At 43.4% G+C, this 23,043-nt stretch overlaps 1 protein-coding gene and 1 long non-coding RNA gene across 4 annotated transcripts in view; one reads left to right on the top strand and one right to left on the bottom strand.

The window, feature by feature from the left end:
* LOC120916349 overlaps positions 1-15,401 on the top strand; it is a 65,449-nt gene extending 50,048 nt beyond the window's left edge. The window contains exon 2 of the long non-coding RNA XR_005743982.1: positions 15,235-15,401. This is a non-coding gene — a long non-coding RNA (uncharacterized LOC120916349). The remainder of the gene's footprint in view (positions 1-15,234) is intronic.
* Positions 1-17,155, bottom strand: part of LOC120916346 (hemicentin-1-like) — a 55,698-nt gene extending 38,543 nt beyond the window's left edge. For 2 of the 3 annotated variants that reach the window (XM_040327260.1, XM_040327258.1), the window contains exons 1-4: positions 17,007-17,155; positions 12,369-12,668; positions 8,784-9,116; positions 6,427-6,705 (exon numbers count right to left, since the gene is read on the bottom strand). In XM_040327260.1, the coding sequence (XP_040183194.1) occupies positions 6,427-6,705; positions 8,784-9,116; positions 12,369-12,668; positions 17,007-17,055 (961 nt within the window). In that variant the 5' untranslated portion in view covers positions 17,056-17,155. The remainder of the gene's footprint in view (positions 1-6,426; positions 6,706-8,783; positions 9,117-12,368; positions 12,669-17,006) is intronic. The other variant, XM_040327261.1, reaches the window with a different exon arrangement.
* Between the last annotated feature and the right edge of the window lie 5,888 nt (positions 17,156-23,043).

Genomic DNA, 23,043 nt, shown 5'->3' with positions numbered 1-23,043 from the left:
ATCTCAAACTCAGTGGGACTTATGCCACGTACACACGGTCGCTTTATGTGATAAAAAAAAAACTACGTTTTTAAAAACGTCAATTAAAATGACTGTGTGTGGGGGAAAACGTTCTTTTATGTCTTCTGAAAAACGACAAAAAAAAAATTCGAGCATGCTTCAATTTTTTTTGTCGTTTTTCAAAACGTTGTTTTTTGTGTCATAAAAATCACCGTGTGTAGCTAAAACGACGTTTAAAACGACGTTTTTAAACCCGCGCATGCTCAGAAGCAAGGTATGAAGCGAGCTTGAATGGAAAAGAGTGCTGAACGTAACCTCGCTTTGCTAGAGCATTTTGAAAAAAAGATGGTGTGTAGGCAACGTCGTTTTTTTAAATTTAAGTTTCAAAAACGTCGTTTTGTTTCATGATATAAAACGTTGTTTTATTTCATCACAAAAAACGACCGTCTGTATACCAGCACTGATGAATGAAACATGCACCCTGAATAAACCCTCTAGAACGATGGTGATCAACTTTCTTAATATGGAGGACCTCAAGTGTGATCCTGGCCATCACCAAAGAGTTGCACATAAATTCAGTGCCCTGCCCATTATCCAGACCTGAACTCGGAAACCCCCAGAAAGGCTCGGAACTGAGTATTCTGAGTATTTTTGAACGGCTCAGAACCGTTCCGAGTGTCACCGGCACCCCCCACGCCTCTGGCCAAATGTGGTACTGCACACCTCTTTGGCTTGAATCCTGCTCATTTTGCGAGATAACACTCGCAAACCAAGTCAGGATTTAAAAAAAAAAGTTGCTTGTTTTTCAAATCGCATTATTTGTTAACCAAGGTTCCACTGTATATAGTGCAGTACATATACTGCAGTTCAGAGTATATAGTGCAGTCAGTGTAGTTTGTATATATAATACAGAGCAGGGCATATAATATAGTGTATTAAGGGGAACCTAATGACAGAATTAATAAAACAAAACGGCATGAGGTCCCCTCCAAAATCCATACCAGGCTCTTTGGGTCTGGCATATATTTTAAGGGGAACTCCACGCCAACATTTAAAAAAAAATTGGCATGGGTCCCCCCCAAAATCCACACCAGACCCTTATCTGAGCAAGCAGCCTGGTAGGCCAGGAAAGGGGGGGGAGACTTGCCCCCCCCCCCTCCTGAACCATACCAGGCTGCTTGCCCTCAACATGGCAAGGGTGCCTATATAACAGCTGTCACAGCGAAAAGACAGAAGTTGCCGGGAGGCCTCCCATGGAGGCGGAGTATTTTTGTTTTTTTTGGTGAATGGGTAGGGGTACAATTTACCCAATACCCATTCACATAGGGGGGGCAGGATCTGGGGCCCCCTTGTCAAACGGGGCTTCAAGGTTCCAATAAGCACCCCACCCACAGACCCCCACAACCACTGGGCCAGGGTTGTGGGGACGAGGCACTTGTCCCCATCAACATAGGGACAAGGTGCTTTGGGGGTATCCCAAAGCACCCTCCCCATGTTGAGGCCATGTGGCCTGGTTTTTAGGAGGGGAGGGGGGTCTTGTATGTATTTTGGGGGGAAACCACACGCCAATTTTATTTTACATTTTGGCATGTTCGTGTTTAATAGGGTTTGTATGTTTGCGCACATTTTTTGCCTTTTCCCCGGGGGTGTTTGGCCCATCCCTAATGGGCAATAATGGAAGGAACGGGTGTCTAGTGTATGTATGTATACAAGGCTAACCTTATACTTCAGGAATCAAGAATGGGAGGGAAAAGACAGAGATGGCTACAGAACGTGTTCTTACCCTTATTTAGAACATGTTGCTGTGCAAGATTGAACAGCAAATGAACATCAAGTTTCTTATACTAAACAAATCTGTGAAAAATTGCTAATAACATCACTGTGCCTGAGCACCAACCTTGTTCACCAGCCCTGATTCCCTGCAATTTATACCTCTTCCGGAAGATCAAGTCGGTACCCATTTTTTGTCTGTATGTTGGCAGGTGCAGTTAGTTTGCCTGCCACTAGGTGGCTGTGTTCCCATTATAGTATGGTAAGGGAAAGTTGTAATTGGGTGTTCGGTTCCCTTGTAGAAAAGTCTCTCCACAGTGATGTGATATGGATGTAGTTGGTGCCCATATATATGCCAAATGTGAGAGAGGCCTAGAGTAGTTGGAGCTAAACACCCCAGAGCTTACTATTAAAGGGGTTGTAAAGGTACAATTTTTTTTTTACTAAATGGCTTCCTTTACTTTAGTGCAGTCCTCCTTCACTTACCTCATTTTTCTATTTTGCTTTTAAATGTCCTTATTTCTTCTGAGAAATCCCCAATTCCTGTTCTTCTGTCTGTAACTCCACACAGTAATGCAAGGCTTTCTCCCTGGTGTGGAGTGTCGTGCCCGCCCCCTCCCTTGGACTACAAGAGAGTCATGACGCTCTCTACGTTGCAGATAAATGAGCTGTGTGTTAGTGGGTGTCCTGACTCTCCTGTAGTCCAAGGGAGGGGGCGAGAACGACACTCCACACCAGGGAGAAAGCCTTGCATTACTGTGTGGAGTTACAGACAGAAGAACAGGAAGTGAGGATTTCTCAGAAGAAATAAGGACATTTAAAAGCAAAATGGAAGGATGAGGTAAGTGAAGGAGGACTGCACTAAGGTAAAGGAAGCAATTTAGGAAAAAAAACTGTACCTTTACAACCCCTTTAATAATGATGATGTATATTACAATAAAATAATTTACTACTTTTGTATTTTTTTTTTTTTATTTTTTTTTTTTTAGCGAACTTCTATTTTTCCTTTTTTTTTTTTTTTTTTAAGTGGAACTAAACACAATCCTGTTGGGGGTTACATCACACTGTTAAGAATGTGTATGTTGGAGTCACAGGGGACACAGACCAGACCTTTGTGCTACAACTTACCATAGACACGGAGCTGGAGGGACCCCGAACTCCAGTACACTGCGTTGGATACAGTGCAGCTATAGTTTCCACTGAACGTCCTGTTGGGTTGCGTTATCTGGAGAGTCTGATTCCCATCCAATAGATTGTAAATGCTGTTATTAGTTATAGACTGCCCATCCTTCATCCATGTCACTGTCTCATTGTAACCACTAGAGGCGCTACAGCTTAGATTTACCGCAGAGGTGTTCTCGCTCACCACCTGGGGTGACTGTTTCACTGTAACATTCCCCACCAGATCTGTAAAATAAAAGACAATGTATTCTATAAATTGAAAAAATAACATCTTCCTTGGGCCAAAAACCAACAGCCAGATATTAAAACCTCCCAACTGTCAAGAAACAAGGACACTAGTTTGTGTAGGGTTCAGGTTCTCATGCTGTCACTCACTGAGAGACTTCTTTCTCTTGTGTTTTGAAAATATGTCCTTGTAGAGTATCTGGGGGGCTTTGTGCCTTGGTGTTAAATTTAAAGAACATTGCATTGCACATCGACCCAGATGAATGTACAATGATGTGCTTTTCAATGTATTTGTACTGATTCCTGGTGCAATAATTTTTATTGGTGCACATGAATAAAGCCACAGAGCATATCCTCAATACACACATGCATTTGCACTGATTTTGGTGGAAAATGTTTCCAGCACTAATAGGCAATAATGGAAGGAGCGGGTGTCTAGTGTATGTGTGTGTGTGTGTGTGTGTAAAAAATATATATATATAAATTATTACACTGTGGTACTCCAAAAACTGGTGTTTCAGTTTCCTCATTATTTAATAAAGTCCACTTTGGGACCTGGAGCCCGGGGATTTCTAAGGCCTTGTACACACGAGCAGACATGTCCGATGAAAACGGTCCGCGGACCGTTTTCATCGGACATGTCTGCTGGGAGCTTTTGGTCTGATGTGTGTACACACCATCAGACCAAAATCCCAGCGGACAGAGAACGCAGTGACGTATAAGACACCGACGTTCTCTAACACGCAAGTTCAATGCTTCCACGCATGTGTCGAATCAATTCGACGCATGCGTGGGATTTCGGGCCGCTGGTTATACGTCATAACCAGCGGACATGTCCGATGAGTCGTACTAACCATCGGACATGTTTCTTAGCATGCTAAGAAACTTTTGTCCGCTGGAAACCTGTCCGCTAGGCCGGAAAACTGTCCGCTAGGCCCTACACACGGACGGACATGTCCGCGGCAACTGGTCCGCGGACCAGTTTCAGCGGACATGTTTGGTCGTGTGTACAAGGCCTCAGAGATCCGGGTGGGATGAAATCCCCAGTCCTGGGTCCAGATTTTGAGATTTACCAGCACACTGACTGGTCAGGTGTGTGCTGGCCTATTTGTAGACACCTGACCATGGTTCTGGGTTCCACCCTCCAGAGGAGTCCAGATTGCACTGGAGAAGCTAGAGCGTGCAGGCTGCACTTTGAAACCCAGAGAGTTGAGTCTGAGGTTGCTGACATGAGTCAGGAGGGCTCCATGCTCTAGCCTGAGCAGTGGTGCTGCTGCTGAAGAGAGCCAGGTGGCTCTGTATTTTCATTTGCACTTTTGCATGTGTAAGCCAGGAGGCTGAACATACTATCATTTAATATTGATGGTGAAAACCCCTGCGAGGGAAACCACTTTTGTTTTCATCTCTGGAACTTTGTGTGATTTTCTTTAATAAAAGTGGGCCAACAAGCCCACAAAAGGAAACATTTGTGTGGGACTGTTCTCACTAGCGGGTGCTACACTTGAGCTGCTAACCCCCAACATTAGAACACATATATACATACAGATGTGCTCATAAGTTTACATACCCTGGCATTGTTAATGTTTTGCCGAATCCATTTATTGTCAATCAACTGTTTACTCTTTTCAAATCATAATGACAACAGAAACTACCCAAATGACCCTGATCAAAAGTTTACATACCCTGATGATTTTGGCCTGATAACATGCACACAAGTTGACACAAAGGAGTATGAATGGCTATTAAAGGTAACCATCCTCACTTGTGATCTTGAGCTTGTAATTAGTGTGTGTGTGTATAAAAGGTCAATGAGTTTTGGACTCCTGACAGACCCATGCAGCTTTCATCCAGTGCTGGACTAATGTTTTTGGATTCTAAGTCCAAAAGAATTGTCAAAGGATCTGCAGGAAAAGGTAGTTGAACTGTATAAAACAGGAAAGGGACTTAAAAAGATATCCAAGGAATTGAGAATGCCAAACTCTAATCCAGAAGTGCAAAATGAGGGGTTCTGTTGAAACCAAACCACGGTCAGGTAGACCAACTAACATTTCAGCCAAAACTGCCAGGAAAATTGTTTGGGATGCAAAGAAAAACCCACAAATAACTTTAGGTGAAATACAGGACTCTCTGAAAACATGTGGTGTGGCTGTTTCAAGATGCACAATAAGGAGGCACTTGAAGAAAGATGAGCTGCATGGTCAAGTCGCCAGAAGAAAGTCATTACTACGCAAATGTCACAAAGTATCCCACTTACAGTACACCAAGCAGCCCAGAGACAAGCCTCAAACCTTCTGGCACAAAGTCATTTGGAGTGATGAGATCAAAATCATAAACACTTCATTTGGAGGGGAGTCAACAAGGCCTATGATGAAAGGTCCACCATCCCTACTGTGAAAAACGGAGGTGGATGGCTGATGATTTGGGGATATGTGAGCTACAAAGGCACAGGAGATTTGGTAAAAAATGTTGGCAAGATGAATGCAGTATGTTATCAAAAAATACTGGAGAAACATTTACATTCATCAGCCAGGAAGCTGCGCATGGGACGTACTTGGACATTCCAACATGACAATGATCCAAAACACAAGGCAAAGTCCACCTGTTATTGGCTACAGCAGAATAAAGTGAAGGTTCTGGAGTGGCCATCTCAGTCTCCTGACCTCAATATCATTGAGCCCCTCCGGGGAGATCTCAAATGTGCCATTCATGCAAGACAGGCCAAGAATTTACAGGAACTGAAGGCTTTTTACCAAGAGGAATGGGCAGCTTTACCATCTGAGAAGAGAGAGAGCCTCATCCACAAATACCACAAAACTTCAAGCTGTCATTGATGTTAAAGGGGGCAATACACTGTTTTAAGACCTGGGGTATGTAAACTTCTGACCAGGGTCATTTGGGTAGTTTCTGTTGTCATTATGATTTAAAAAGAGTAAACACAGTTGATTGATAATAAATAAATTCGGCAAACACTAACCATGAGTGAAACATTTTTTTGTGTTATCATTCATAGTCTCTGAAAAATGGATGAGAAATCATAAATTCTGCCAGGGTATGTAAACTTATGAGCACAACTAACAGTATATATATATATATATATATATATAATATATATATAATGTATATGTAATTTTTTTTTTTTTTTTTTAAGTGGAACTAAACACAATCATGTTGGGGGTTACATCACACTGTTAAGAATGTATATGTTTGAGTCACAGGTGACACAGACCAGACCTTTGTGCTACAACTTACCATAGACACGTAGCAGGAGGGACCCCAAATTCCAGTACACTGCATTGGATATATTACAGCTATAGTTTCCACTGAACGTCCTGTTGGGTTGCGTTATCTGGAGGGTCTGATTCCCATCCAATAGATTGTAACTCCTGTTATTAGTTATTGACTTTCCATCCTCCATCCATGTCACTGCCTCATTGTAACCACTAGAGGCGCTACAGCTTAGATTTACCGCAAAGGTGTTCTCGCTCACCACCTGGGGCAACTGTTTCACTGTAACAATCCCCACCGGATCTGTTAAATAAAAGAGAATTTATTCTATAAATTGAAAAATTATATCTTCTTTCGGCCGAAAACCAACAGCCAGATATTAAAACTTCCCGGTGGTCAAGAAACAAGGACGCTAGTTTGTGTAGGGTTAATACGCTTTGGTGTGCAAGGTAAAGAACATTGTATTGCACATCGACCCAGATGAATGTACAATGATGTGCTTTTCCATGCATTTATACTGATTCCTGGTACAATCATTTTTATTGGTGCACATGAAAATGATAAAGCCACTGGCCACCCACGTAGAGGGATCACAAGAGAGCATATCATGAATACACAGATGCATTTGCACTGATTTCAGTGGCAAATGTATCCAGCACTAATAGGCAATAATGGTAGGAGCGGTGTCTATGTATGTATGTATATATACGAGGCTAACCCTATACTTCAGGAATCAAGAATGGGAGAGAAAGGATAAAGAGATGATTACAGAGCATGTTCTTACCCTTATTTAGAATATGTTGCTATGTAAGATTGCAAGATGCAAATGAACATCAAGTTTCTTATGAATAAATAAGTCTGTGATATAAGCGGTTTGTAGCTAATAACATCACTGTGCCTGAGCACCACCCCTGTTCGCCAGTCCTGACTCCCTGCAATTTTATACCTTTTTCCCCAAAATCATGTCGGTACCCATTTTTTTGTCTGTATGTTGGCAGGTGCAGTTAGTTTACCTGCCACTAAGTGGCTGTGTTCCCATTATAGTATGGATAGGGAGTTTGTAATTGGGTGTTAGGTTCCCTTGTAGAAAAGTCCCTCCTCAGCAGTGCTGGCCTAAGACATTGTGCTGCCTGGGACCAAGAATGAAATGCTGCCCCCCCCCCCCCCCCAGAAAAAAAATCACGCCAACCAAAAGGCCCCCACATTCATTATTTTATATCATGATAACTAAAGGGGACCCGTCATGGCTCTATACATGTATAAAGGATTATAAAGTGGACCTGTCATGACTCGATACATGTATAAAGAGGACCTGTCATGGCTCTATACATGTATATAGAGGACCTGTCATGACTCTTTACATGTAAAGGAATATAAAGAGGACCTGCCATGGCTCTATAAATGTATATAGGAGTATAAAGAGGACCTGACATGGCTCTATACATGTATAAAGGAGTATAACGAGGGCCTGTCATGGCTCTATAGATGTATAAAGAGGCCCTGTCATGGCTCTATACATGCATAAAGGCGTATAAAAGGTCCTGTCATGGCTCTATACATGTATCCAGGAGTATAAAGGGACCTGTGAATTGCCGGCGGCCACAATGTCTTTTGCGCAAACTAATCAATGTACGCTAATTGTTTTTTTTTTGGTTCCAAAAATATGTAGAAGAATAAATATTGGCCTAAACTGAAGAAAATAGTTTATTTTTCAAAATTTTGGGGATATTTATTATAGCAAAAAGTTAAAAATATATATATTTATAGCACAAAAAATAAAAACCGCAGAGGTGATCAAATATCACCAAAAGAAAGATCTATTTGTGGGAAAAAAAGGACATCAATTTTATTTGGGTAGCGGAGCTGGCGGGCGGGCATCAGTATGCTGCCCCCCTAAAAGTGCTGCCTGGTACCCATGGTACCACCCAGTCCCATCATAGGGCCGGCCCTGCTCCTCAGTGATGTGATATGGATGTAGTTGGTGCCCATATATATGCCAAATGTGAGAGAGGCCTAGAGTAGTTGGAGCTAAACACCCCGGAGCTTCATGTAGTCTCTTACAGAGCTGATCTAAAGGGCCCTTTGTAGAGCTGAAGTCCCAAGCAAGGTGGAACAGCATTTTATAAATCGTGAGACTTTCTTGCGGAACAATAATAAAAGCAAATTTGATAGGTACAAGGAAGCCTGAGTTTTGTTAATTGACGCCCCTCAAGCTCCTCCCACTTTCAGGCATTTGACCACGACCACATTTGCCACGGCGCGCTATGCAAGGTTACTTCATTCCAAGTGTCCCTCATTCTGAAGTTCAAAAGTTGGGAGGTATGGTGTATGTGTGTGCAATGTGCATAATATATTAACTCTGAATATAAAGTAACTCTTACCATAGAATTTCACCTGAAATCTCTGTGAGCCGGAGACAATAGTAGTAGTATTAGTTATTATTGTTGTTTCTGCTGTCACATTGATAGAATAGGTTCCTGCATCATCTTTGGTGGTGTTATAAATTAGCAGAGATCCTTTTTCTCCGATGACCATTCGTCTTATAATGCTGTCAGAATCAAAGTTAATGCTATTTGTTCTAATGACCAACGGATTACCGTTATAAAACCAAACTCTTTCTGATGGGTTTTTACCATCATACCAGATGGATAGACTGATGTTTGCCCCCGTTCCATATATGCCAGTGTCATTACTTTGGATTTTCAGGACTCTCTCTGTTAAAACAAGGGGTACAGTTAAAAAGCGGTTGTAAACGGCGCATTGTAAAAACAAACAAAAACACCTGTAAGGCAATTGCATAATGTAACTATTAATATATGGACACTTGCCTGTCCATGGTGCCCGCGATGTCGGCAGCCGAAGCCGAGCAATCTCTCGGCTGCCCCCGTCGCCATCCTCGGAGAGGGAATCGGGAAACTAAGCGTTGCGGCTTCACTTCCCGCTCCCCTACTGTGCATGCGCGAGCCGCGCTGCGCGTCTTTACTGGTCCCCGCTGTGTTCTGGGAGCTGTGTGTCTCCCAGAAGACAGCGAGGGTACAGAGTAGGCGCCGGAAGTGGCGTAGATCACTGAAGTGGGAGCAAATACCTGTATTACACAGGTATCTGCTCCCCCCTGAAAGGTGCCACAGGTGACACCAGAGGGATGGAGGGTTCCAAAAAGTTGAAGTTCCATTTTTGGGTGTAACTCCACTTTAAGGTACAGGTAAGCCTTAAAGTGGATGTAAACCCAATTCAAGAAATTTGAGCTGGGCACATATATCTGAAGTGTTTTGTTATCTCTCTTCAATGAGCTAAGTCCCGAAGCTCTCTCTTGACCCGTTCCTCTGTTATCAGCCTGATAACTCCTGACAAATTCTCGGACACATCAGATAACAGCAGCCTGAAATTTCTGTCAGGGGAGATTGCTATAAATAGATTAGCAGGCAGCTGGCCCTGTTACAAAGCACCTCCTGAGAGTCTCTGCTTATGAGGAGAGGGGGTGTGTGCCTTTCCTCCAATCAGCAATGTTGGCTATCTTGGCTGTATGCCCAGACATCACACTCTGTGTTAAACAGGAAGAGAAAATCTCCTAACAAGATCTGAACTTTCTAAACATTATATAAATGTGAAGACAGCAGATATACATGTAAAACTTATGTAGGGAGATTTGGTTCATCCCTGTGTATCATCTGAGGCTGTTCACTTCATTGGGTGTATGGAGGATTTACATTCACTTTAAGGTATAGGCTTACCTGTAGGTAAAAATGACCGAGCAGGCTTTACTACAGCTTTTACTGTTTGCCCACCTTTTTGTAAAGAAAAACATATAGGGCCAGGTTCTCAAAAGAGATACGACGGCGTATCTCCAGATATGCCGTTGTATCTCTGAGTTGCGCCGTCGTATCTATGCGCCTGATTCTTAGAATCAGTTACGCATAGATTTCCCTTAAATCCGACAGGCGTAAGTCTCTTACGCCTTTGGATCGTAACTGCATATTTACGGTGGCCGCTAGGGGCGTGTACGCTGATTTACGCGTCGAAATATGTAAATCATCTAGATACGCGAATTCAAGAACGTACGCCCGGCCGACGCAGTACAGTTACGCAGTTTACGTTAGGCTTTTCCCGGCGTAAAGTTACCCCTGCTATATGGTGGCGTAAGTGCGGCGTACCAATGTTAAGTATGGCCGTTGTTCCTGCGACGAAATTTGAAAATTTTACGTTGTTTGCGTAACTCGTCCGTGAATGGGGCTGGACGTAATTTACGTTCACGTCAAAACCAATACGTCCTTGCGGCGTATTGGGAGCAATGCACACTGGGAGATTTCCACAGACGGCGCATGCGCCATTCGTGAAAAACGTCAATCACGTCGGGTCACATAGTGTTATGTCCCCAAAACACGCCCCCCCTGTCCCACATTTGAATTCGGCGGGCTTACGCCGGCCGATTTACGCTACGCCACCGCAACATACGGAGCAAGTGCTTTGAGAATACTGCACTTGCCCATCTAAGTTGCGGAGGCGTAACGTAAATATGATACGTTACGCCCGCACAAAGTTGCGCGCTCCTACGAGAATCTGGCCCAAAATTCGGAAACTGGGACACAAATAACCAAATATACCGATCGACCACTATTGTAGTTTCATGTTTCATGGTTGCGTGTTCTGTAGTTGCGTTTTTCCTAGCGGCGTATTCCGTGTCTTTACAAAGCTGCTCAGTGATAATATATACTGCATACAACTACTAGGCCCAACAGCCCGGAGATGGTCACCTAACTCTGACTATAGCTTCATTTTACTTGTTCCCATAGCCAGTTGCACCTTCTGGGTTCTAATTTTTTACTTATAATGGAATCATTTGTTTCCTTCATGTTCCAAATTTTTCAAACAAAGGGCCACGTTATTGCCCTTCAGACTTTAGAAGGGCCGGATTGGGGCCAGCAAGGGAAGAAAATGTCACGGGCCAGGCATCAGTGAGAACAAATATGGCCTCCGGGTTGGTGGTCAATAGGAAGAGGAGTATTCCCCCTATTAGTAAGAGGAATAGTATCCCATCATTGGTATCAGTGGATAATCTAGTGCCCCATTGTTGGTGTCAATGGGAGGAATAGTGCCTCATGTCAGTGGAAGGAATTGTGCCCCAAGGGCCGGATAAAGGCTAGCAAAGGGCCACATCTGGCCTTGGAGACCCCTGCTATAGATTAACCTGATATAGGGTGACCAGACATCCCTGGTTTCCGGGGACAGTCCCCGGATTGAGGACATTGTCCCCGGACCAAGTTTGTCCCCGGATTGGATTTAAACAGGGTCTGGGGAGATTTCAAAGACAGTCAGTGCAGAATACAAAAAATGAATCTGAATTGCACACCCCCCCGCCTCTCCACCGCTCCTACTAGCTTAGGGGGGTGTATTGTTTTCCATTATCTGTGCCCCTTTCTGATGATCATGTGCTGGTCGGAGCGGAGGGAATATTTCTTCCATTTCGGGTGCCCATTTGGCTTTCCTCCCATGTTCTTCTGCCTTGGCTCAAGTCCCGTCCAGCCGCCTGCCTGCTTATCTCCCTTGCCTTCCCTGGCGGAGTGATCTTCCTCCGCACCCCACCCAGTAGTAGCCGGCTCCCGAAGAGTGAGACTTGAGAGGCTGTGAGGCGGGCGGCGACGGGCAGAGAGTCGCTGATTGCCACCATTACTAGTAAAGAAAAAAATATGTCCCCGGATTTCATTTAAAAAAATCTGGTCACCTTAGCCTGATGGTAAGCTGAAATAATTGCCTAACCTAGGTGCAAAGATTAATCAGGGAAGTTCTTTTCCATAAGGAGAGAAAGGTCTGACCATTCGATGCCGCTCTAAAGAAGAAGACCTGAATAGTGCAATCCTAGAAAATAAACCATAAACCTTAAAGGCCAACCCCACCATTTGGACCATAATACATTCTTCTACTGTATTTAGTCAAGCATGGTGATTTTAGCCAAGGGAAACAAGACTCACCTCTGACATCCACGTTGAAATTAAAAGGTCTAGAAATACCAGACGTATCAGTAACTGTGGCCATGTATTCTCCGGAGTCTTTTGTGGCAGAATTGGTAATAGATAACTGTTTTTCCTGTAGTGTCAGACGGCTTTTGTAATTGTCAGCAATCCACTCCGTTCCAGTTCCAATCGTCCATATAGCCATTAAAATGCTATTGTTATATTTCCATATTATCAGTGTGGAATTTGAGCTATAGGAAAGACTCAGGTTGATGGTATCTCCAGTCAGTACGGTTATAGTCTGATTTTCTGCATTGCCTGTGAATGGTAATGGTAAAATGATAACATGTAATACAATCATATGGGACCGATCTGCCTTGTTCTGAAGGTGCAATGGGGTGCCATCCAAAATCAACATGTGTGATACGACTTAACCTCATCTGTATGGATGTACCCCTAAGGCAGGGATCGACAAATCCCGGGTGCCAGGTTGCCATTGCGACTAGAAATAGTGTCCTGGCGACTTGGCTTGGAAGGTGGGCAAAAAAAAATAAAACTTTTTTTTTTGTGAGCTGGCGCCATCTGGTGGTGGCCGTTGGTATTACAAGTTAAGCATTACAAGTTAAACAGCAATTCTAATGTCATTTTTCACTATTTTCACTGCCATCTTCTTCCCTCTAATTGGAACCCCCAAACATTATATATATTTTTTATCCTAACACCCTAGAGAATAAAATGGCGATCGTGGCAATACTTTCTGTCACGCCGTATTTGCGCAGCGGTCTTACAAGCGCACTTTTTTGGGAAAAAATTACACTTTTTTTTAATTAAAAAATAAGACAACAGTAAAGTTATCCCCATTTTTTTTAATATTATGAAAGATAATGTTACGCCGAGTAAATTCATACCCAACATGTCACGCTTCAAAATTGCGTGGAATGCCGACAAACTTTTACCCTTTAAAATCTTCATAGGCGACGTTTAAAAAAATCTACAGGATGCATGTTTTGAGTTACAGAGGAGGTCTAGGGCTAGAATTATTGCTCTCGCTCTACCAATCGCGGTGATACCTCACATGTGTGGTTTGAACACCGTTTACATATGCGGGCGCTGCTCGCGTATGTGTTCGCTTCTGCGCGCAAGCTCGTCGGGACGGGGTGCGTTTTCTGGCTCCTAACTTTTTTAGCTGGCTCCTAGATTCCAAGCAAATTTGTCAACCCCTGCCCTAAGGCATCATACACAATGGACATTTTAAGGCTGTTGTTGGGGGGAGTCTGGCGTTTTTTTGTTGGTGTTCAGGAGCAGAAAAAAAACTCTAGCACTGAATGTATATATTGACAATGGATACTGGGGAATGCTGGTAGAAATCTATTTTTGTGGGGGGGGGGGGGCTATTGTTGCTGGGGGGGGTAAATTGTTGAGGGGGAGGTTTATTGTTGCTGGCTGATGAAGGGTCTTTTGACCTGGGAAATCTTTTGTTGCTGGGGGGAGGGGGGAATCTATTGTTGTTGGTGTGGTATTTTGTAATGGACCGCCCATTGGTGCTGGGGGGGGGGGGGTATAATGTGTGGTAAATCTATTGTTGATGGGGGGGATCTATAGCTCCTGGTGTGGATCTAGTGTTGCTGGGGGTAACTATTATTGCTGGAGGGGCCTATTGTGGCTGTTGGCGATCTATTGTGGCTGTTGGGGGGGGGTTTGTTGTTGCTGGGGGAATTTGTTGTTGCTTGTGGGGGGATTTATTGTTGCTGGGGTGGGTCTAGTAGTGTTGGGATTTCTTGTTGCTAGGGGGATTTGTTATTTCTGGGGGATCTATTATTGCTGGTTGCAGAGGATCTATTTTATTGCTTTTCTTGTTATCAACAACAAATGCCATACAAATTTCTTGACACCACAAAATACTTGGTTTTGTATTCTCTAAAAGGGGTAGTACAGGGAGGCGGATAGGGGTGGAACCAAGGGACGGAGCTTGGGGGTGGGTAGGGGGTGGAGGCAAAGAGTGTCTCAAAAGGGGGGGGGAGTTCCTGCACCTGTTCTCTGAGGGGGAAAAAAAGCCCTGCCTATACATATAGCTTTGAAGTGATATCATTGCCAAGTTTACGGGATTGACATATTCGTGTTAATTGGTCAGCCAACTCAGATTTTATTAGCAGCAATGTATCGACCTCTGGATTTCTTTGTGTCCGCTGTAACCCATTGTACATGAAAGTCTTTTAATAAACAACAATTTTTAAAAAATAAATACAAATTATTGCATACTACGACTTGGGCCAGTTAGTTTACAATATATTGAGCAGAGAGAAGCGTTTCCAAAAAGGGGGGTCACCAATGGCAACCCCCCCAATTTTTTAGCACAGCTTTCATTTTATAGGTTAGCGAGTTTTGAAGTGTTTTAAATGTAAAGTGCAAATATATGTATATATATATTATTATTTTTATTTTTTCTGGTTGTTTTTAAAAAGTTTGGCATTTAGATTTTAAAGAAACATATTCTAATTATATATATATATATATATATATATATAAACAAGGGTGCAGTCAGCGCAAAAATTAGAGATCATATATGATTTTAAATAAAAATGATAAAGATAATGTGAAAAAAATATATATATTTGAGTTCACCGGTATGCTAGCTCAACACTAAAGAACATTCACAAAATTCCAAAGTAATACAGTATATAGAGAAACAGTGCAGCGCAAAACCAATAATGTGTAATATTAAATTTACGAATAAAGTCCAAAAAGACAGGAAAAAATCTATTTGCCAGATCTTAGGAATTAAAATTATAATATGTTTCTTTAAAATGTAAATGCCAAACTTTTTAAACTTCTTTAAAAATATATATATATTAATAAATACATTTATTTTTACCTTGTTTCACAGATTATGATTTTAACAGCATTACTGTTCAAGCAACCCAATGGAAGGTGGCAAGAAGAAAAGCCCTACTAAAAAGTTGACACGAAAACAGTTGTCTGCCTTGAAAGACTGCCTCCTCACCCACAGCATCTCTGAGGTAGAGCCTAGAGGACCCCAAAAAGAACCTGGAGGTACATTTAAGGGTTTGTCTAGAGGTATTCAAAGAGGATTCCCCCCTTTGGGCGGCTATGGCTATCATTACGCCATTGCACCAGGACAAAACGAGAGGGTGAATCTCTCCAGTGGGATAACGGACAGCAAGTAAAAACTGGTGGGGGTTCTAACCCTTCCCTTCAGTATTCAAATCTTTGCTTTTACTTTTACTTTTTGGCTTTACTTACACTTTAGGTAGAGGAATATGAAGGCTTCCATTGCTGATCACCTTCTGAATTAAAGGTTCAAAGGCTTACACAGCTGAAATGACTTTCTATATACTAGACTTTTTGGGGCTCCTTGTTTTCTGGGGTCCCGGCCGGGCAGCATTATTATAATGCAGGGGTCTCCAAACTGCGGCCCGAGGGTCAGATGTGGCCCTTTGCTAGCCTTTATCTGGCCCTTGGGGCAAAATTCCTCCCACTGATAGGAGGCACTGTTCCTCCCACTGGGGCACTATATATTCCACTGATACCAATGATGGGATACTATCCCTCTTACTAATAGGGGAAATACTTCTATTGACCACCAAACCTGAGGCCATATTTATTCTCACTGAAGCTGGATGCCAGTGACATTTCCTGCCCCTGTTGGCCACAATCCGGCCCTCCTAAAGTCTGAAGGACAATAAAGTGGCCCTTTGTTTGAAAAGTTTGGAGATTTTTTGTTCACCGCTGGGTGTTGCTTCCGTCGTTTTCCCGATCGAGTATGCAAATTAGCAAAATACGCAGATTCCCGAACGTACGCGCGGTCCACGCAGTGAAGTTACGACGTTTACGTTAGATTTGCGACGCGTAAAGTTGCCCCTGGGTATATGAGGCGCAGTCAATGTTAAGTATGGCCGTCGTTCCCGCGTCAAAATTTGAAAATTTACGTTGTTTGCGTAAGTCGTCCGTGAATGGGGCTGGACGCCATTTACGTTCACGTCGAAACCAATGACGTCCTTGCGACGTCATTTAGCGCAATGCACGTCGGGAAATTTTAGGCACGGCGCATGCGCAGTACGTTCGGCGCGGGAACGCGCCTAATTTAAATGATCCACGCCCCCTACCCGGATCATTTGAATTAGGCGGGCTTGCGCCGGGGGATTTACGCTACGCAGCCGCAACTGTACAGGCAAGTGCTTTGTGAATCAAGCACTTGCCCGTAAAACTTGCGGCGGCGTAACGTAAATGAGATACGTTACGCCGCCGCAGAGATGCGGCGATCTACGAGAATCTGCCCCATTGTGTTTAGTTGAAATCACTTAGGACGTTTGCACTTTAAAACGGAAGGAGCGCGGTTTAATCAATTTAGTATTGATTTCTATTCATTTATTTTTTCTTATACAACGTGCTGCTCCTTATCAAGACTCACCTCTTTAATAACTCCAGTTGTTGTTACTCATTATCTCTCCACTTTGCGCTGGTTCTGGGTTTTTTAACCCCCCCCATTTACAAATTTTGCATTAATATAATCCTTTGTTGGTCCCTTAAATTGCTTTCAGTAGCCAGAAGGAACGTTGTCACTGGTTCGGAAGTATTGTTAGAATTTATAGATTACTATATGTAGGGTATGTACGGTAGATGGTAAAGGTCACTCACCGTATTGTATGAGGAGGAGAAGGGTGGCAGTCAGGATGGCACAGCCCATGGTAGGTGAAGGTCGGAGTGGTGGATGATCGGGGGCTCAGAGACGGATCACTCCTGGGTGACCTTGCAGGTAAAAATATCAGGTATTTCCTGTAATTGTTGAAGAGGTAGAAGGTAAGAGAAGGTTTAAGGGGAGGGACAAGAATAATTGCTGGTATTTCAAGTTTTTTTTTCAAATTTTTGTAATGTGCAGCCTTGTTAAAATATCTTCTGATCCTACTATAAGATTGACCAATCCTGTCTCCTAGTTGGTCTCCTGCATTGTTGCATGTACTCATGGAGGCAACTGAAAGTGGCCAGCTGGACACACATTGCACAGGCATGGTCACTTTAAGGTTGTCCAAAACAATGACGTAGACGGGAAGGGGCTTTAAAGAGCCTGGAGGAGATCAGCAGAACCAAGATTGGGAAAAGTGGATACAAAAGGGGGAAAAAAGGCAATTATAGTGTCTTAATATGCATACCACTTGAAATGTTCCAAATTGTGTCATACAGCGTAAATGTATTTTATTAGGATTTTATGTGATGGACCAACACAAAGTGGCACATAATTGTGAAGTGGAAGGAAAATTATAAATGGTTTTCAATTTTTTTTTTACAAATAAATACCGTATTTATCGGCGTATATCGCGCACTTTTTTGCCCTGAAAATCAGGGTAAAATCATGGGTGCGCGATATACGCCGATACCCGCTTTCCCGCGCCGAGTTTTGAATACTGCGCCGACATATACCGAGCGCAGTACGCTCGGGTATAGTCGGCCAGTCTCGGCTTCTTCCGCGGTCACGTCCTGGACGTACAGGACGTGAGCGCGACAGTTGCCGAGTCTGCCCGAGCCTGCCCGAGTGTACTGCGCTCGGTATATGCTGGCGCAGTATTCAAAACTCGGCGCGGGAAACGAGCGGGGAGGACGTGAGGACGCCGGACCCTCCGAAGAGGACGCCGGACCCTCCGAAGAGGACGCCGGACCCGCCGAAGAGGATGCCGGACCCGCCGAAGAGGACACCGGACCCGCCGAAGAGGACACCGGACCCGCCGCAGAAGGACACCCGAAGCCGCAGAAGGACGCCGGACCCGCCGAAGAGGACACCCGAAGCCGCAGAAGGACGCTGGACCCGACGAGGCCGCCGATGGACGCCGCGCAAGACACCAAAACTGTAAGTACAAAAATAACTTTTTTTCCACAGGATTGGGGGTGCGCGGTATACGCGGGAGCGTGTTATACCGCGATAAATACGGTATGTGAAAAGTGTGGTGTACATTTGTATGGCGCCCCCCTGAGTCAATACTTTGTAGAACCGCCTTTCTCTGCAATTACAGCTGCAAGTCTTTTTGGGGATGTCTCTACCAGCTTTGTACATCTAGAAAGTGATTTTTGCCCATTCTTCTTTGCAAAATATCTCAAGCTCTGTCAGATTGGATGGAGAGCGTCTCTGAACAGCAATTTTCAAGTCTTGCCACAGATTCTCAATTGGACTTAGGTCTGGCCTTTGACTGGGCCATTCTAACACATGAATATGCTTTGATCTAAACGATTCCATTGTAGCTCTGGTTGTATGTTTAGGGTCGTTTTTCTTGCTGGAAAGTGAACCTCCGCCCCAGTCTCAAGTCTTTTGCAGACTCTAACATGTTTTCTTCTAAGATTGTCCTGTATTTGGCTCCATCCATCTTCCCATCAACTCTGACCAGCTTCCCTGTCCCTGCTGAAGAAAAGCATCCCCACCACATGATGCTGCCACCGCCATGTTTCACGATGGGGATGGTGTGTTCAGGGTGATGTGCAGTGTTTTTAGGCCATCTAACCAGATCACTTTCTTCCACATGATTGCTGTGTCCCCCACATGGCTTCTTGCAAACTGCAAATGAGACTTCCAATGGTTTTCTCTCAACAATGGCTTTTTTCTTGCCACTCTTCCATAAAGGCCATATTTGTGGAGTGCACATGATCAGATTTTTCTGTCGGAAAAACCTTGGATGGTTTTTCCGACGGAATTCTGCTGAAGCTTGGCTTGCACGTACACGGTCAGACATAAATTCTCGGAACTTTCGACCGTCAACAACGCGGTGACGTACAACACTACGATGACCCGAGAAAATTAAGTTCAATGCATCCGAGCATGCGTTGAATTGTTTCTGAGCATGCGTCGGAATTGTGCGCGTCGGAATTGGAATTTTTTCCATTGGAAAATTTGAGATCCAGCTCTCAAATTTTTGTTGGTGGAAATTCCGACAGGAAAAGTAAGATGGAGCCTTCACACGGTCGGAATTCCCGACCAAAAGCTCCCATCGGACTTTTCTTGTCGGAAATTAGAGTTGTCCTGTGGACTGATTCTCCCCCCTGAGCTGTGGATCTCTGAAGCTCCTCAAGAGTTACCATGGGCCTCTTGGCTGCTTCTCTGATGAATGCTCTCCTTGCCCGGCCCGGTCAGTTTAGGTGGACGGCCATGTCTTGGTAGGATTGCAGTTGTGCCATTCTCTTTCCATTTTCCGATGATGGATTGAACAGAGCTTAGTGAGATGTTCAAAGTTTGGGATACTTTTTTTCTTTTATAACCTAATCCTGCTTTAGGCTTGGTTCCCACTGGAATGCTGTGCATCCCCATTCTCTGATTCAGGGACAAATCGTTGCCGAATCTTTGCCTGAATTCGGCCCTGAAACGGAGCTAAAGATGCACTTAAAGCGGAGTTCCGGACACATTTTCACTTTTTAAATATAAATACCCCTGTAATACACAAGCTTAATGTATTCTAGTAAAGTTAGTCTGTAAACTAAGGTCCGTTTTGTTAGGTTGTTACAGCATTTAGACACTTTATAAAATAGAAATTGACTGGGGCCATCTTAAGTGTGGGCATCATGAAGCCAGACTGTATGACTTCCTGGATTTCAGCCTTGCAGATCTTGCACATGCTCAGTGCTGCACAAGCAGTGTAATGGACAGTACAGGTGCTGAAACCTGATCTGAAACCTAAGTCACATGATTCTTCGAGACTGGGGAGTGCACAGACTCCTGGAAAGTTACACCCACTACATTCCCAGGATTCTGTGCGGTGTAGGTTAGGAAGCTTGAGCACCTAGGTGCAGGAAGAGGGAAGATTAACTATTCTGCCTAGCAACAACACTTTGAAGGCATCTAAAAAGGACTAATGACATTTTTTTAAAACTACTAATGTAATGTTATATTTATGGGTGGAACTCCACTTTAAGATAAAAAGCCTTCTGTGTGCAGCAGCACCCCTAACACTTACCTGAGGTCCCTCTCTACCCAGCGATGTCCGAAATTCTCCCTCTGCGACTTTGGGGTAGATTTTTTTTTTCTGGGCAATCTTGAGGGAGAGGATTTTGCTTTTGATAAGGGGAGATGGGGTTTTCTTCTGGGTCCTGACTCGTAGTACAAGAAAGTGCTAACTTAACAGGGAATCTTGGTTTCCTGCACTGCGTGACAGACTGTCACTCCCACACAGCCAGTGCCAGCTGGTAAAGAGGATAAAACAAAGGTGTGTTGACAGCATGTCCCCATGACTTTTTTTTTTTTTAACTGCACACCCAGATCACATGCAATGGGCCATATTCACAAAGAGATACGACTATCTATCTACAGATACACCATCGTATCTCTGACTTACACTGTTCCTATCTATGCGCCTGATTCATAGAATCAGATACGCATAGATAGGGCTAAGATCTGACAGTGTTACACTGTGTTACACTGTCGGATCTTTTTTTCCATTTAAAAATGGCGCCGGGGGCGTTCCTGCTGATTTATGATAAATAATATGTAAATCAGCGAGATACGCAAATTCACGAACGTACGCGGACCCGACGCAGTCTTCTTACGACGTTTCCGTAGCGGCTTTCCCGGCGTATACTTACCCCTTCTTTTATCAGGCGCAGCCAATGTTAAGTATAGCCGGCGTTCCCGCGTCGAATTTGAATTTTTTAACGTCGTTTGCGTAAGTCGTTCTCGAATACGGACGGACGTCGTTTACGTAAGCGTCGCAACCACTGACGTCCTAGCGATGTCAGTGGGAGCAATGCACGCCGGGAAATTTCGCGGACGGCGCATGCGCATTTAAATCGGCGCGGGAACGCGCCTGATTTAAATAGTACACTCTCCCTAGCCGCGGAATTTGAATTCCGCCGGGGGATTTAGGATCCGCCGCCGCAAGTTTGGAGGTAAGTGGTTTGTGAATTAGCCACTTTCCTCTCAAACTTGCGGGAGCGGATCTTAAATCACGTAGATCGAGCGGATCTATAGATCCGCTGATCTACGTGAATCTGGCCCAATATGTTATTAAATTTGTTCAATAAGTGCAAAAAATAAAAATAATCAAAAAAAGCTGATCATCCTGTCCAGCTAGAAAGCTTGTGAGTCGGTGTGTTCTCTGCTTCTGTCGGTTAGCATTGTTCCCTGTTATGGAGCAGAGACGGGGGTCTTGTGTAGTCCTAACACAGTGGTATGTAGTCCTAACACGCATTCCTTTCCTAGGATGAAAATCACAATGCTGCTAAGTATGGTTGTCACTCTGGGACAGGAAGTGTGGTAATGGCTTACAAGGTAAAAAAAAAGGGGGGGGGGGAGATTACATCCACCACATCCAAGGACCTGTATGCTGCAGTAATAACAGTTGTTGGGTTTAGATTTGCCTAAAGTACTGCCAGAAAAAGTTCTATTTCAATTTTTTTTATAATTAAACTGATTTGGGTAGTTCTGTCTCTCTGTCTATTTCTGCCTCTACCATCTATATCTCCATCATATCTATGTCTATCATTGTCTCTATCTCTATTGTCTCTATCTCTATCATCCTCGCCATCTCTATCATCATCCTCGCCATCTCTATGATCATCCTCGCCATCTCTATGATCATCCTTGCCATCTCTATGATCATCCTTGCCATCTCTATGATCATCCTCGCCATCTCTATGATCATCCTCGCCATCTCTATGATCATCCTCGCCATCTCTTTGATCATCCTCGCCATCTCTTTGATCATCCTCGCCATCTCTATGATCATCCTCGCCATCTCTTTGATCATCCTCGCCATCTCTTTGATCATCCTCGCCATCTCTATCATCATCCTCGCCATCTCTATCATCATCCTTGCCATCTCTATCATCATCCTCTCCATCTCTATCATCCTCTCCGTCTCTATCATCCTCTCCATCTCTATCATCCTCTCCATCTCTGTTTCTGCCTCTATCATCTATGTCATCTATGTCTATATCTATGTCTATCATCCTCTCTATTTATACACTCTAGACATGTGCAATTCATTTAGTTACGAATTTCCGAATCTTTCTGAATATTCGAAATCCAAAACTAAGAATGAAATCTCCAAAGAACAAAAATCCGAAAATTCTAAAATCTGATCTAATAACTATTACTAATTAATTTATAGGTATTGTAATTTCCTTTCAAATTTGGCCCGTGGTGAACGTAACGAATACGAATTTATCCGAAGTTGCAAATTATCCGTAATAGCTAATGCCGTTTTAAACGAATGGAACGTAACAAATTAATAATAAATAGCAATAATAATAAAAACGTATTATTATTCATTCCATTTGTTTAGATATGGCATTCTTTCTTTTGCATAATTTGTAACTTCAGATAAATTTGTATTTGTTACATTCACTAACAGCTAGATTTGAAAGGAAATTCCAATACCTATAAATGTAATAGTTCGTTGTTAGTTATTTCGAACTTTCAGATTTTCCTTTCTTATTTTAGAATTTCCGAAAAAAAAGAACACATTTTTCGGCAGTGCACATATGTCTATAATCCTCCATTTCTATTGTCTCTATCTCTATCATCTCTATCGTCTCTTTATCTTATACCCTCTCCATCTCTATCATCCTCTCCATCTCTATTGCCTTTCTCTAATACCCTCTCCATCTCTATTATCCGCTCCATCTCTATCATCCCATTCTCTATCATCCTCTCCATCTGTATCATCCACACCATCTCTAGCACTTCTCTGTTTCCATCTTT

The sequence above is a fragment of the Rana temporaria genome, chromosome 10 (assembly GCF_905171775.1).
Source record: "Rana temporaria chromosome 10, aRanTem1.1, whole genome shotgun sequence".
NCBI lineage: Eukaryota > Metazoa > Chordata > Amphibia > Anura > Ranidae > Rana > Rana temporaria.
The sequence above is the reverse complement of the archived record's forward strand: the minus strand, read 5'-3'. Positions and strand labels throughout refer to the sequence as shown.